At 48.9% G+C, this 14163-nt stretch overlaps 1 protein-coding gene across 1 annotated transcript; it reads right to left on the bottom strand.

Moving 5' to 3' along the window:
* Positions 1-570: 570 nt before the first annotated feature.
* Positions 571-10568, bottom strand: GUCA1B (guanylate cyclase activator 1B). Its single transcript, XM_052649818.1, has 4 exons — positions 10362-10568; positions 3345-3494; positions 1619-1739; positions 571-698 (listed from the first exon to the last, which is right to left on the bottom strand). The coding sequence occupies exons 1-4, from the start codon at positions 10566-10568 to the stop codon at positions 571-573; spliced, it is 606 nt and encodes a 201-aa protein (XP_052505778.1).
* Between the last annotated feature and the right edge of the window lie 3595 nt (positions 10569-14163).

Raw genomic sequence — 14163 nt, 5'->3', positions numbered from 1 at the left:
GCGGAGCAGCACCAGGGCAGAGCTGAAACAGCCCCTTTAAGTACAGTCTACCCCCTCCAAGGGCAGGAAGAACAGTCCTTGGGGTCCTGGGGGGATGTAATTGTTATTCATCCCTTCTCCCCAATTCCTACCTTTTCCTCAGCGTCAACACCACCTGCAGCCCCACCCTTCTACTAGTGAGTTTCACACTGTGTGGGCATTTTCATTGCTAATTTCATCTATGAAACCCCTACCCCTAGATCTCCATGCTTCCAACTAAGAACCATGAAGGAATCTGTGGGAACCCCACAGTCACCTAGCAAGGCATAGCTTTCCCAGAATCAGCTGAAGGGGGAGAGGAAGCCAAGTCCCTTCAGTACCCCACAAATCCTCCCGGTGGACCAGCCCTGTTGGCCATTTCAGACTAATGACCCCTGCCCTCCCCACTCAGCCCCACCCCCTGCAAGGGGATGCCAGGAAGTTCAAGCCAGGATAAGAGTGGGCATAAGCAGGTTGAACCAGGGACCTTCCCGCTGCTCTGGAAACCTGGTGAGCCTGGAGTCTTGGAGGGCTCCCAGAGCCCCGGAGCCCTCAGAACATGGCACTTTTCCGCCTCTGCTGAGAGATCCAGCTGCTGGGGTTCAGATCCATCTGCAGCATCTTCATCACCCACTTGTCACGACGGGCACCTTCAACGAACTCATTCAGAGACAGCTGGCCTGCGCAAGGGGTAGGAAAGACAGTCATGCCAGGTCGGGGAATGGAAGAAATGGGGTGGGGATGTACACAGATAAGCCTGCGGTCTCAGGGCCTAAGCTTCGGCTTTCCTCCAGGAGTCTCCTGGAACCTCCAAGGGTTTCTTCAAGGGACTTGCTTTGCAAATGAATTCAAGGTTTACTTTTGCACGTGGGACCCTTGAAATATTCTTTTGCAAATGAATTCAGGTTTTACTCTTGCACATGGGACCTTTAAAATATTTTTGAGGGCTCTTCTGGGTGTGTTCCCAGCCAACTGCTTCTTTGCACAGCCTGGGGCTGGGGCGCTGAGCTACAGCGATGAGAGTCCAAGTACATGACCCCATTTACTCCTTTCAGTTATTCTTATTCCCATTTTCCAGATGAGGAAACTGAGATCAGGCTGAGAGGGTACATGAAGCATCCTGGTCTGCCTGACTCCAAAGCTCCTCTTCTTCCACGGCACTTGCCTGGCAACTCCATTAGGAGTTTTAATCCCTCTTACAAGCCTCACGGGGCTTCCCCATTGGCTCAGCAGTAAATAATCCACCTGCAGTGCAGGAGACGCAAGAGATGCTGGTTCGATCCCTGGGTCCTAAAGATCCCCTGGAGGAGGGCATGGGAAGTCACTCCAGTATTCTTGCCTGGAGGATCCCCATGGACAGAGGAGCCTGGCAGGCTACAGTCCATAGGGTCACAAAGAGTCAGACACGACTGAAGTGACTTAGCACACACGCACAAGCCTCACGTGCTAGGGACATTCTTGTTATTCTATGATCTCTTCTCCACACCCATCTCACTGCCGGGAAGTGAAGGGCCTAGTCTAAGGTGACGTGGAGAAAGTGGAGTGACCCAGGATGGGGAGCCCCCCGCCCCTGCCCCACCATCATCTCTGCTCCAGTTACCATCTCCATTTTCATCCACCAGGAGGAAGATCCTGTCCACGACCTCCTCGGGTGTGAGCAGCTTGCCTTGCTGCTCGGCCTCCATCTCCACACTGCAGGCTTTCTTCAGCTTGTAGATGGACTGTGGGAGGGAAGCCAGTGACATCCAGAGACCCTGCACGCTCTGCCCCACCCCCACCCCCCGCCACGACCCACGTCCCTCGGCACCTCGTCCTCAGCACTGCCCCCCAGTCTGTACATCTGAGGATCACGGGACCCAGGTCCAAACTAGTGACCTGTGCTAAGGCCGTTTCCTCAGGGTTTCATGGCCTAATTCCCACCGAGGAGTTCCTGGCTTCACCCACTGCCCCATTCCCACGCCATTGGTGTTTCCACTGTGAGCATCAGAGCTGACACCCAAAACCTCTAACGAAGGCACAGGGATGGCCTAACCTCCACTTTACATCAGAAGACGTGGAGATTTCAGAATACTTGTGGGTGTGTGTGAAGTGTATGCGTGTGAGATAGGATGATGGGAGACACAGGTGTTGGGCTGGAGGGAAAAGCACAGGTGTCTTGCTTGCCCTGTTTCCGGCAACAAGGCAACGTTTGGAAGTGAAAAGGGGCAGAGACAGACAGACATGAGGAGTATCCTCAGGCCTTGGCTGGGGCTCGCCTAGGACAGAGGTGTGCACTGGGGGTCCCCATGGCCTCACTGCCCAGCACAGCACGTGGCACAAACAAGGCACCACTACAGGCAGCCCAGCATCTCCTGGTGGATGAACTTGGGCAAACCACACAACCTCCATGGGCTGATTTCTGTTTCTGTAAAATGCACCAACATCTCCCTCCTCAGAGTGAAGTGCTGGAGAGTAAGAGGCTAATGAGGGTTTTGCGCAGAGTCTGAGCCAGAGTACTTTTTCCCCTTGCTCATTCTTGCTAGTAGTCAATCAGCTTTCTGATCTTTCCAGAGAACCTACTTTTGCTTTTGTTGACTTTCCTTGTGCGTTTGTGTTCTGTTTTGTTAATTTCCATTCTTTATTAATTCTTTTCTGTTGCTTTCTTCGGCCTTACTTTTCTTTAATTTGTTGAGATGACTTCTTGGATTATTGATTTTTATTTCAGTCTCTCTTATTTTCTGCTGCTGCTGCTAAGTCGCTTCAGTTGTGTCCGATTCTGTGCAACCCTATAGACGGCAGCCCACCAGGCTCCGCCATCCCTGGGATTCTCCAGGCAAGAACACTGGAGTGGGTTGCTATTTCCTTCTCCAATGCATGAAAGTGAAAAGTGAAAGTGAAGTCGCTCGGTCATGTCCGACTCTCAGCGACCCCACAGACTGCAGCCTACCAGGTTCCTCTGCATGGGATTTTCCAGGCAAGAGTACTGGAGTAGGGTGCCATTGCCTAGTATATACATTTTAAGGCCACAGATGTTTCTGTAAGCTCAGCTTTAAGCTGCATTCCAAAGTTTTGTTATGTTAGTATCATTACTCAGTTCATGATATTTTGTGTGTGTGTGATACTATTTTTTTGATTCATGGAGTATTAGGAAGTAGCGTGATTTTCAAACAGATGGGGATTTTCTCATTCTCCTTTTGTAATTGATCTCCAGCTTAATTACATGATAGTTGGAAAGCACACTCGGAATGATTCCAATGCCCCTTCCCACCCCCAGGCCCAGGGGCCCCCCTTCAGCATCCAGCGTGCCCAGGTGCCCGCCCCGCCCCCACCCCTCAGCAGACAGTCACCTGCACGATGTCCAGCAGCTCCTGGCGGTCGATGCAGCCATTGCGGTCCTTGTCGTAGATCTTGAAGGTCCACTTGAGCTTGTGCTCCAGGGTGCCCCTCAGCACAAGGTTCAGGGCTGCCACGTACTCCAGGAAGTCGATGGTGTTGTCCTGCATTGGGGGTGGGAGCTGTGAGGCTCCCTTCAGCCCCTGACCCCGTCTCCCGGGAGCATTGGTGGGAACTCTATTCCAGGCCACCATCCCTGAAACTCAGGGCTTGGCCTCCCCGGTGCATGCATGTGCCTCTGCATCTGTGCTCGTGGTGTTCGCTGCCCTGGGATCCATTCTCAGTCTCCAGGATCACCCAGTCCTGCCTGTCCTTCAAGGCTCAGCTCAATGGTCCCCTCCTCCAGGAAGCCTTCCTTCTCACTCCACTTCAGCCACAGTGACCGTCCTCTCCCTCTCTGACACTCCCAGCTGTTGCTGTTTTAGCAGCTAAAACAGTCAATCCTAAAGGAAATCAACCCTGAATATTCACTGGAAGGACTGATGCTGAAGCTGAAGCTCCAAGACTTTGGCCACCTGATGTGAAGCGCTGACTCACTGGAAAAGACCCTGATGCCCGAAAGATTGAAGGCAAGAGGAGAAGAGGGTGACAGAGGAGAAGACGGTTGGATGGCATCGCTGACTCAATGGACATGAGTTTGAGCAAACTCTGGGAGACAGTGAGGGACAGGGAATCCTGGTGGGCTACAGTCCATGGGGTTGCATGACTTAGTGACTGAACACAACAACACGGACTGTAGCCCACCCGGCTGCTCTGTCCATGGGATTTCCCGGCAAGAATACCAGAGTGGGTTGCCATTTCCTTCTCCAGGGGATCTTTCCGGCCCAGGGATCCAACCCCCGTCTTCTGCATTGGCAGGCGGATTCTTTACCACTGACCACCAGGAAAGCCCAGCACCCACCCTCTCTTCTACCCTTAACTGTTCTGTGTGTGTGTCTCATTCTCTAGCAACAGTCTATCCTCCAGGAGAAAGGAGAGGGGTTTACATTGCCTCTGTTTCTCTTCCACGCCTGGTACGATGCAACTTCTGCCCAGAGTCTCAAAACTATTTACAAATCTATAAAGAAATGATTGACTTAAGTCTGAATATAAGACTAACATAGTTTTGAAAGGAGATTAGAAAGCAGGACCTCACATATTTCAAGGTTGGGATCTCAGCTCTTCAAATCAAAAACTGGAATCATCAGCTCCTCCGGAAGCATCTGTCATCCCCATGACTTTGTAATCAGAATGGCATCACTGGCCCAGAGCCCCTCTGTCCCACTGGGTCAGGCCAAGTGGGAGCCTCAACCCCTGTTCAAGGGGTGCCTGGGTGGGCAAGGTATGGACAAGAGGAGAATACAGCCCCACACGAGGGAAACAGCAAACGCTTAAGGAAAAACCAAGAAAATAAAACGAGCCCACCTCAACACCTCCAGAGTTTAATCAACGTCCTTTATATAATTCCTCTGGTCCCCCATACTCCTCACTGTGTAAATATTTACCTAACTGAGGTCAGGCTGTAGCTATAGTTTTAGTTACTGGATTTTTATTTTAAAATTTCCCATGCCTTCAAAATTATTTAAAATAATACCTTTTCCTCTTTTTGAGGAGTACTGGGCAGTCCCTCTTGTTGAACATGGCTTTGATGTTTCACATTACACAATGAACATCTTGTGCGTACGTATTTTTCCTTATGTCTCTGATAATTCCTGTAGGGCAGATTCGTAGCCGTTGCTATTTGTTCTGTTGTTTTTTCCCCACTAGTTTCTAATGCACTATTTTTGTGGGTATATAAGTTCTATGAATTCTTAAATTGATGTGTAGTTGATGTGCCGTATAAGTTCTAGGTATACAATATTGTTGTTTAGTTGTTAAGTTCTGTCGTACTCTTTTTCGACTTCATGGACTCTAGCCCACCAGGCTGCTCTGTCCACAGGATTTCCCAGGGGAGAATACCGGAGAGGATTGCCATTTCCTTCTCCCAGGGGATCTTCCCAACCCAGGAATGGAACCCAAGTCTCCTGCACTGATAGGCGGATTCTTTACCACAGAGCCACAAGGGAAGCTCCTAGATAGTGATTCATAGTTTTTAAAGATTATATTCTATTTGGTGTTCTTATAAAATGTTGGCTATATTCCCTGTGTTATACAATATATCCTTGTAGCTTATTTATGTAATAGTTTGTACCTGCTAATCTCCTACACCTGAATTGCCCCTACCTCCTTGTTCTACAAAATTGTATCACATGTGTAGACACACATAGATACGTAGATACCGGTAACTCTCAACACAAAGAACCTCTCTTGTGTTACCTCTCAAAGGTCACATCTTTCTCCCAACCATAACACTTGGCAACCGCTGTTTGGTTCTCCATCAATAATAATTTTCACTCTGAAAAGAGTATAAAAATAGAATCATATAGTGTGTAACTTTCTTTCACTCAGCACAGTGCCCTGTAGATTCATCTCAGTCACTGTAAGCATCAACAGTTCCTTTTTTTAAATTGCTGAATGGTGCGCCATTATATGAATGTTCCCTAATTTGCTTTCTGTTGGCCCATTGAAGGTTGTTTGGCTTGTTTCCTGTTTCCCCCCACCCCCCCAGCTTTATTGAGGTATAATTGCACAATAGCCTTTTAAAGAACACTGTGTAAGTTGAAGGCGTACAATGTGGTAATTGGTTGTCCTTTAAAAGACTATTTTCATTAGTAATTACTATTTGTTAGGCTTTCTAAAAATAGATCTTGGGTTTCTTTTCATTGGCCATGCCCTGGAGCGCATGGGGTCAAACCTGTACCCCTGCATTGGGAGCATGGAGTCTTAACCACTGGATCACCAGGGAAGTCCCTTAGGTTTCTTTTTAAATAAGAATTCAGTTAGAAAATTATGCAAAATGGACCATTTGTTTGACATACATCGTCTCCCTCAGGTCTGTTATCCCCATTTCATGGATGAGGAAACTGAGACTCAGAGGTTTAATAAGTTGCCCAAGAAATTCCCACCCAGCAAGTGGCAGAGTCTTTCAAGCTACATGCCTTCTGCAGTTCATCAGGTTGGGAGAAATTTCTTATTCCATGCAAGGTCTATTACTGTTTAAAAAATTAACCTGGTGGCTAGCACCAAGGGGGGTAAAACACACAAACAAACCCCAAATCACCAGCAAATTTCTACTCTTCAGCTCTCTAGATTTCCCCCTCATTCTTTGTCTAGAACTTTCTGTTCTCACAATATCCTGTCTCAACATGATACGGTTTCCACAGTGACCCCTCACGTTACATGAGTCTCAGTGCAGAGCAGCCCTTTCCTGACAAGTGATCTCACGTGTGAGTTTACTTCAAACCCCAGGACCAGTTCTGGGAAGCTCCCAGCAGGGGCTACTCTCTTCCAATGCGCACGAGCTCTCGTCAGCTTCAATTACCCACAGAGGCTGAAGATGACGGAAACGCCTGTCTACTCAAGAGTTGGAGCAGAAGTGACAAGCGTGTGATCTGCTCTGTGGGATTACCTTCCTCGTTTCTCCCTGAATTGGCGGCGTTTGTGAACCAGCCCTGACCTCCCCCCAGCACTCGTTACATAAGGACCCTGAAGGACATTTGACCTTCATCCTTCCTTTTCCTCCATCCAGAGCATTACAGGCGAGCACCAGAGATGGCCTTACTACCTCCACCAGGAGGGAGCATAGCAGCAGAGACCAGGTGCCCCTACCTCCTTGCCACCACAAAACTGCTTTCACCACCACAGATCTTGACGTGTGAGCTAGATCTAAGAGCTCTTTTGATTTTATCTGCCCCAGAAATCTCAGAGATCAATTGCCCAGAAATGACACTTGCTGATTATAAAGGTTGTTCTGAGCTGGGAAGTGGAGTCGGGCAGGAGTTTGGAGACAAAGACTAAGTGGGAAAAGAAAAGGAAGAAGGCTTAGCTTCTGACAGAGGAGCTGAAAACGCCTGCTAGGAGAGCTCTTCCTTACAGCAGGAGGCCAACTAATAAAAGAGTTGGGACAGCGGAGATGGAAAATTATCAATGGGTGCCAAACCTAGGGGCTGATCATTTGATGAGCAATAGGAAGTGTACTTAGTCTCAAAGTATTAATATCTCCCTATAAGATGCTTATTAATTACAAAGAAGAAATAGTCACTTTACAGTGGTGAAATCTGGCAGACACCACATAGCTAAATGATCCAAGGGACCAGCCAACATCACGTGCCCTCTGATGTCACATGCTCAGAAGCACATAGCATCTCTTCCGGGGCATTAATTTCTGCCAGAAGTGTCACCTGCATCTCATCTCAAGGCAACACAGGGTAAACCCAGATCATCGACTTGCGGTCTTCAAAAATGTCAGAGTCAAATAAGATAAAGAAAAGCTGAGACTAAAGGATCCAAAGGGCATCAGGTCCAGGGCAGGGGCGGGGTAGTGGGGAAGGGAGGGGATGGACAAATTGGGAGATTAGGATTGACATATACACAGTACCATGTGTAAAAGAGATAGCTAGTGGGAACCGCTATAAAGCATAGGAAGCTCAGCTTGGTGCTCTGTGATGACCTAGAGGGGTGGGATGAGGGTGGAGTGCAAGGGAGGTTCAAGAGGGAGGGGATATATGAATACATATGACTGATTCACTTCATTGTACAGCAGAAACTAACAAAACATTGTAAAGCAATTATACTCCAATTTTTAAAAAAAGGCTAAGGGGGAGATAGGACATTAAATGCAATGTGTGATCAAACTTAAAAAAAGGTTGTAATAGATGTGATCAGGACAGTCAACCAAACATCAATATAGATTGTCAATTAGATAACAGCACTTATTAATGTTGACTTTCCTGAGTTTGATCATTTATTAGGTTAAGAGAATGCCCTTGGTTTTAGAAAATATATACTAGAATACTTGGGGTAAAAGGGTGTGATGTCTATATAATTCTCTCTTAAAAATGCATATATTTATATGCATAATATACACATATATGAATATATTGTATACATGTATGTATACATGTATATATATAATACATCACACAGAGAATAGTAAAGCAAATGAGTCAAATGTAAACAACTGGGGAATTTTGATAAATTGTAAATGGAAATTACTTGCACTATCCTTATAATTTTTCTGTAAAGTTAACGTCACCGAGATTAAAAAGTTATTTTAAAGATGACTGATGAATATTATATGCTAACTTAGAAGAAATGAGGTATATGAAGTTGCAGCTGTTTTATTTCCAGGGGCTTCATAATCCCTTTGAAATCTTGAATTGTTAGTATATTGAATTTTAAATGACTTTGAAGAAAATTGATAAATTCATGGGTGTGAACCTTGCCATATACTACCTGATATATTTGTTTACTTTTCTTCTGACATTCAACACTTCAAAAAAATCATTTCCTCTCTTAAACAGCCCAACACACTGCCTTCCGGGCAGGAACGCTTGCCTGGGATGCAGGACCGCTGAGTTTAAGATCTTGGACAAATCAGTTCACTGAATTTGGAGTAACAACCTCGGCCTGCTCCCTTTCAGGGCTGCTGCTGACTCAGAGACATTTATAGAAGGAACTTTGGGAAGACTGAAGCTCGGTTGAGATCTGGAGTTAGGGTTCACCTCCAAGGTTTTTGTTGCCGCTATGATGCTGACCCCGCCCTACCGCCCCCTACAGGCGCAAAGAAGATGTGCACTGACAGTTCCAGGGCAGAAAGAAGAAAAGCGTTAGTCGCTCAGTCATGTCCAATTCTTTGCGACCCCGTTGGACTGTAGCCTGCCAGACTCCTCTGTCCATGGAGTTCTCCAGGCAAGAATACTGGAGTGGGTAGCCATTCCCTTCTCCAGGGGCAGGGTGGGAACTAAGAAGCGTTCCCAGTGACTCACTCTGAAAAGTGAAGCTCTCCATCTACACAGAAGTGGGGTATCTACCGCTTTTTCCAGATTAAATTATCTAGGTCAAACCCACTGGCCCCTCAATCTGAAGGAGTGAAACAGGGGTTTGAGGCAAACTTAATGGTTTAAAGGACTGTGGAGGCACTGGACTGGATGGCCTTAAATAATGAAGGGGTTCCAGTGCTTAAGGGCTCTGGTGGCTCACATAGTCAAGAATCTTCCTGTAAAGAGGGAGACCTGGGCTGGATCCCTGTGTCGGAAAGATCCCCCGGAAAAGGGAATGGTAACACACTTCAGTATTCTTGCCTCGAGAATTCCATGGACAGAAGAGCCTGGTGGGCTTACAGTCCATGGGGCCATAGTTGGACATGACTGAGAGACTTTCACTTTTACTTTTTTTAAAAATTCAATATATTATCTTCTGAGCTCCTGGTGCCAACCAAGGACTTGTAGAAACTCTGTGGATGAATGATTTCATGGAATCTTCCATGGGCTTCCCTGTGGCTCAGACGGTAAAGCGTCTGCCAGCAATGCAGGAGACCTGGGTTCGGTCCCTGAGTCAGGAAGATCCCCTGGAGAAGGAAATGGCAACCCACTCCAGTATTCTTGCCTGGAGAATCCCATGGAAGGAGGAGCCTGGTGGGCTACAGTCCACGAGGTCGCAAAGAGTCGGACACGACTGAGCGACTTCACTTTCACTTTCAGCAAAGGGGCACTCATGAGCTGTGCCAAAATAGCTCCGCCCATTAAACCCCTTATATTTAGAGCAAGGGGAACCCCGATGGATGCGGAAAAACCATGTCCTGTGACTGCAGAGTTCTGTCCATAAATATACGTAGAGAGGACCCTGGATCTTTCTGCAGAGCCTCCCTTCAGCTCTCAGGAAGAGGACAAGTCAGATGAAAGCGGAGAAATGGAAAGAAAAGATGGGAAGGAAAAATGATGGGAGAGAGAGGAGTTTGGAGGAAGAGTGAGACAGAAAAGGCAAGAGAGGATGGAGAGGAAAGAAGAGCCGAGGCCGAGCAGGAGGGCTGGCGAGCGGAGCTCCCACCGAGGGTGCTCCTTTAGTCAAGGATGAGCCCTGAGCTCTCGGTCCGCCCCCTCGGGGCACCTTACCCCATTCGTGTCGAAGGCTCGGAACATGCCCTCTACGAACTGGGTGGCCTCCTCGTTGTCCGGGACCTTGAAGAAGCGCTTAAACTCGTGCATGAAGAGCGTGCCGCTGGGGCACTCATCCAGGAACTTCTTGTACCACTCTTGCAGCTCCGCCGCGTCCACCGCGCCGACCGCGCCGTTCTCCTCCCAGCTGAACTGCTGCCCCATCCTGGCCCCAGGACGGCAGGGAGCAGAGCCTGGGCCTCCTGCTGAGACGCTGCCGACTGATTCCTTAGGCGAGGGCCCTCTTCCTACCTTTCCTCTGCTCTGCCAGCCTGTTCATCCTCTCCAGGCCAACCGAACGGGACGGGCCCCGGAGGGGGTTGGCAGTGAGGGGGCGGGACCAGGCCAGCTAAGTGCCTTAAGATTAGAAGATTCCCCTGGAAGGTCTGACCTCCAGTCGGCTAAGCTCCCCTAGCCTCACCCCTCCCTTCAGTCTGGTCAACCACTCAAGTAAGCTGTCCAGTAGATTCTGAAAAGGGAGAAGGGGCGGAAACAGAGGTAAGCAGATGGAGGGGGAATTGGGAAGGCAGGCTGGGACCCTCCCATCTTATGCATGGGCCCTGGCACTTTCAGACGGGCACCATGCAGCTCCAGGGAGGCCTGACTTGGAGACACAGGAGACTGCTATCCAGAGAAGATGCAAGTACAACTTCTAGCCCATAAATCAGAACTGCTGGTGAGCAGGGGCTGGCCCTCCACTTGGTCTAGTGAGAAGCAGCAGGATCTATGATGTGAAGGACTCTGGGTGAGCAGCTCTGTCCCCACATTGTCGGTCCCCAGCACCAGGGGTCCCCAACCTCTGGGATCTAATGCCCAATAATCTGAGGTGGAGCCAATGCAATAATAATAGAAATAAAGTGCACAATAAATGTAATATGCTTGAATCATCCCCAAACCATTCCCTGTCCCCAGTGTCTGGAAGAATTGCCTTCTATGAAAACAGTCCCTGGTTGCCAAGAAGGCTGGGGACCGCTGTCCAGTGTGATACCTGAAGCTCCTTTACAGGCCAGACCCTTGAGTCTTAACCCATGACCCAGGGGAAGCTTGCAGTCTTAACCACCGGACTACCAGGGAAGTCCCTCCTCTGTCCCAGAGATGACTATTCCACCACGCTTCCAACCCCAGAAGCTTCCTCTCACTCCCGCATTCAGCTGATGACCTTGTCACATCCTTCACAGAGAAGGTACATCAGACACACCTCTCTGCACCTGCGCTCACACGTCCGGCCTCTCTTCCCAGTCCGATGGACGCAGAGTCCCTTCCCCACTTCTCCACCTGTCAGCTCCCCCGCTTGGTTTCTAGCTGCCACCTCCCTTTGCCCAACCAAGTACTGCATGTCCACTGCCACCCCTTTCTCTTCTGCACCCCCCTCGTATCCTGTGCTAATGGCTCATTCCCATCTGTAGACGTGCCTCAACGTTACCCCTATTCAAACAAAATAAGACAAAAATTCCTCCTTGACCCCACAGTCAGAGGCCACCTATGACTTTCTGGGGCCTACTTTTGCCTTCATGGGTTATAAGATAAATATTGATAATTGAATAGTAAATAATTAAGTATTAAATGTGCTATTTGGAGACTTCTCCGGTGGTCCAGTGGTTGGGAGTCCACCTGCCAATGCAGAGGACGCGGGTTTGATCCCTGGTCCAAGAACTAATATCCCACATGCTCCTGAGACCATGCTCCCTGGAGCCTGCGCTCTTCAACAAGAGAAGCCACCACAGTGAGAAGCCCATGAACCATAAATGGAGAGTAGGCCCTGCTTGCCACAGCTAGAAAATGCCTGTGTGGAGCAACGAAGACCCAGCACAGCCATAGATAAATAGAAATTTAAAACATGAAAGTGCTATTGTATCATTCATTGGTGAAAAGAGGAATATAACCCAGTTCCAGTCCAGACTGCATTACATTATTTTTGAAAGAAATTAAAACAGTGAAATTAAAAATATTGTGGGCCCTAGACATGGTGCCCACTAGATCCAACAGTCCTGCCAGTTACTGCTCCCCTCCAGCCGCTGTCCTCACCTTGGCCCCCTCTTCCCCTAGAGGAAGATGTTATTTTCTGAAAATGGCACAGCATTGGGTCTGGTCTCACATGTTCTTCACATCATGGGGAAGAGCCTCTTTCTCCCTCGCTTCAACCTGGATGGGACTTTGCTATACTCAACAAAGAGAATGGGCAGAAGTGACACTATGTGACTCCTAAGGCTGGGTCATCAAAGGCAGCAGGGTTCATGCCTGGCTCTCCCCCAGGTCTTGTCCTCAGAACGCAGCCATCATGTTGTGGGAAGGCTCAGGGCTTCAGGGTGACGGCCAGCATCAGCCACCGGACGTGTGGGGAAAGGGGGCCAGTGAACCTGCTGATGCCTCCAGCCCTGGCCTTCCAGCAGCCCAGCTGATACCACACAGGGCAGACCGTGTCCTCACAGAACACTGATCGAACTGTCGTGAAGCCGTGACGTGTTGGGCATTTTTGAAGGCAGCAATAGATAACTGAACCTCTTTCACATCCCCTTCTTTTATAATTTTGGCTGCATCGGTCTTAGTTGCAGCACATGGGTGCTTTAGTTGCAGCATGTGAAATCTAGTTCCCTGACCAGGGATTGAACCTGGGCCCCCTGTGTGGGGAGCTCAGAGACTTAGCCACTGGACCACCAGGAAAGTCCCTCCTCTTCATTTATTCTCTTCTCAACTTACTCCAACTGGGTGCTCATCCCCGTCACTCCATGGAGAAGGCTTTACGATGACCAACTTTTCTTGCAGATTCAGCACCACCTCCCAAGTTCTTTCTTCAAACACTTTAGGGTTCAAGGACTCACGTGGAGCCTGGTTCCACTCCAGCCTCGCTGATTGCTCATCTCCTTTGCCAGCACCTCCTCCTTTTAAACAAATCTCTCCATGCTTGGGCTTCCCAGGCTTGTCCTCAGGACTGTGCACCTCTCTACTCATATGTGCTCCCCAGATGAGCTCATTCACCCTGGACATCACACACCATTTGTAGCTTCCAGATTCAGGACCCCAGCTGCCTACCAAACATCTCCACTCAGACTGCACACTTACCAAGGCCAAAGCCAACATACTGATGGCCTTCCTAAACCCCTGCTCAATCCTTCTCCACCTCAGTCATGGCATCACCGTTTATCCAGTTGCTTAGACTAACATCAAGGAGACATCCTGGAGTCCTCTCTTTCTCTTAGATCTCCCTTCAGCCTACGAGGAGGTCTTTCTGTCAGCTCTACCTCCAAACTTATTCTTAATATAACAATTTCCCATCCCCTCCGTCCCTGCAGCTCTGTCCAGGCTACGTCCTCTCGCTGGTCCACTGCAGCAGGTTCTGCCCCACTCTTCCCATCACCCCTTCATTTCAGTCCATACCAAGCAGCCAGAGGAGGGTATTCTAAAGCGTAAATCAGATCCTATCACTGTCCTGCTTCAAACTCTCCCGTGGCTTCCCACTGACCCTCAGGATAAAAGCCACACTCCTTCCCACAGCCATGATCTGTCCCACCCACTTCCTCTTCACGTTGCTCTGCCCTTGTCCTCAGACACCTCACACTCCCTGGCCCTTGGCATTGACTGGTCCTGCTGCTTGGACTGCCCTTCCGCCGACTCTCACACAGCTGCCTCCTTCCTGACAGTTTCCTCTCCTCAGAGACAACTTTCCTAATCTCATCTCAAGTAACAGTGAAAGTATCAGTCGCTCAGTCGTGTCTGACTCTTTGTGACCCCATGGACTGTAGCCTGCCCGGCTCCTCCATCT

The sequence above is a fragment of the Budorcas taxicolor genome, chromosome 11, assembly GCF_023091745.1.
Source record: "Budorcas taxicolor isolate Tak-1 chromosome 11, Takin1.1, whole genome shotgun sequence".
Lineage (NCBI taxonomy): Eukaryota > Metazoa > Chordata > Mammalia > Artiodactyla > Bovidae > Budorcas > Budorcas taxicolor.
This window is presented reverse-complemented; position numbering and strand designations above follow the sequence as displayed.

What these genes read in the sequence shown, in the direction of transcription:
- GUCA1B (XM_052649818.1), bottom strand. Translation starts at nt 10,568, where the DNA reads ATGGGGCAGCAGTTCAGCTGGGAGGAGAACGGCGCGGTCGGCGCGGTG. An exon ending in GAGCCTTCGACACGAATGGG is followed by an intron (nt 3,495 to 10,361) that starts GTAAGGTGCCCC and finishes CCCCCAATGCAG; the next exon opens with GACAACACCATCGACTTCCT. An exon ending in AGCTGCTGGACATCGTGCAG is followed by an intron (nt 1,740 to 3,344) that starts GTGACTGTCTGC and finishes TCCCTCCCACAG; the next exon opens with TCCATCTACAAGCTGAAGAA.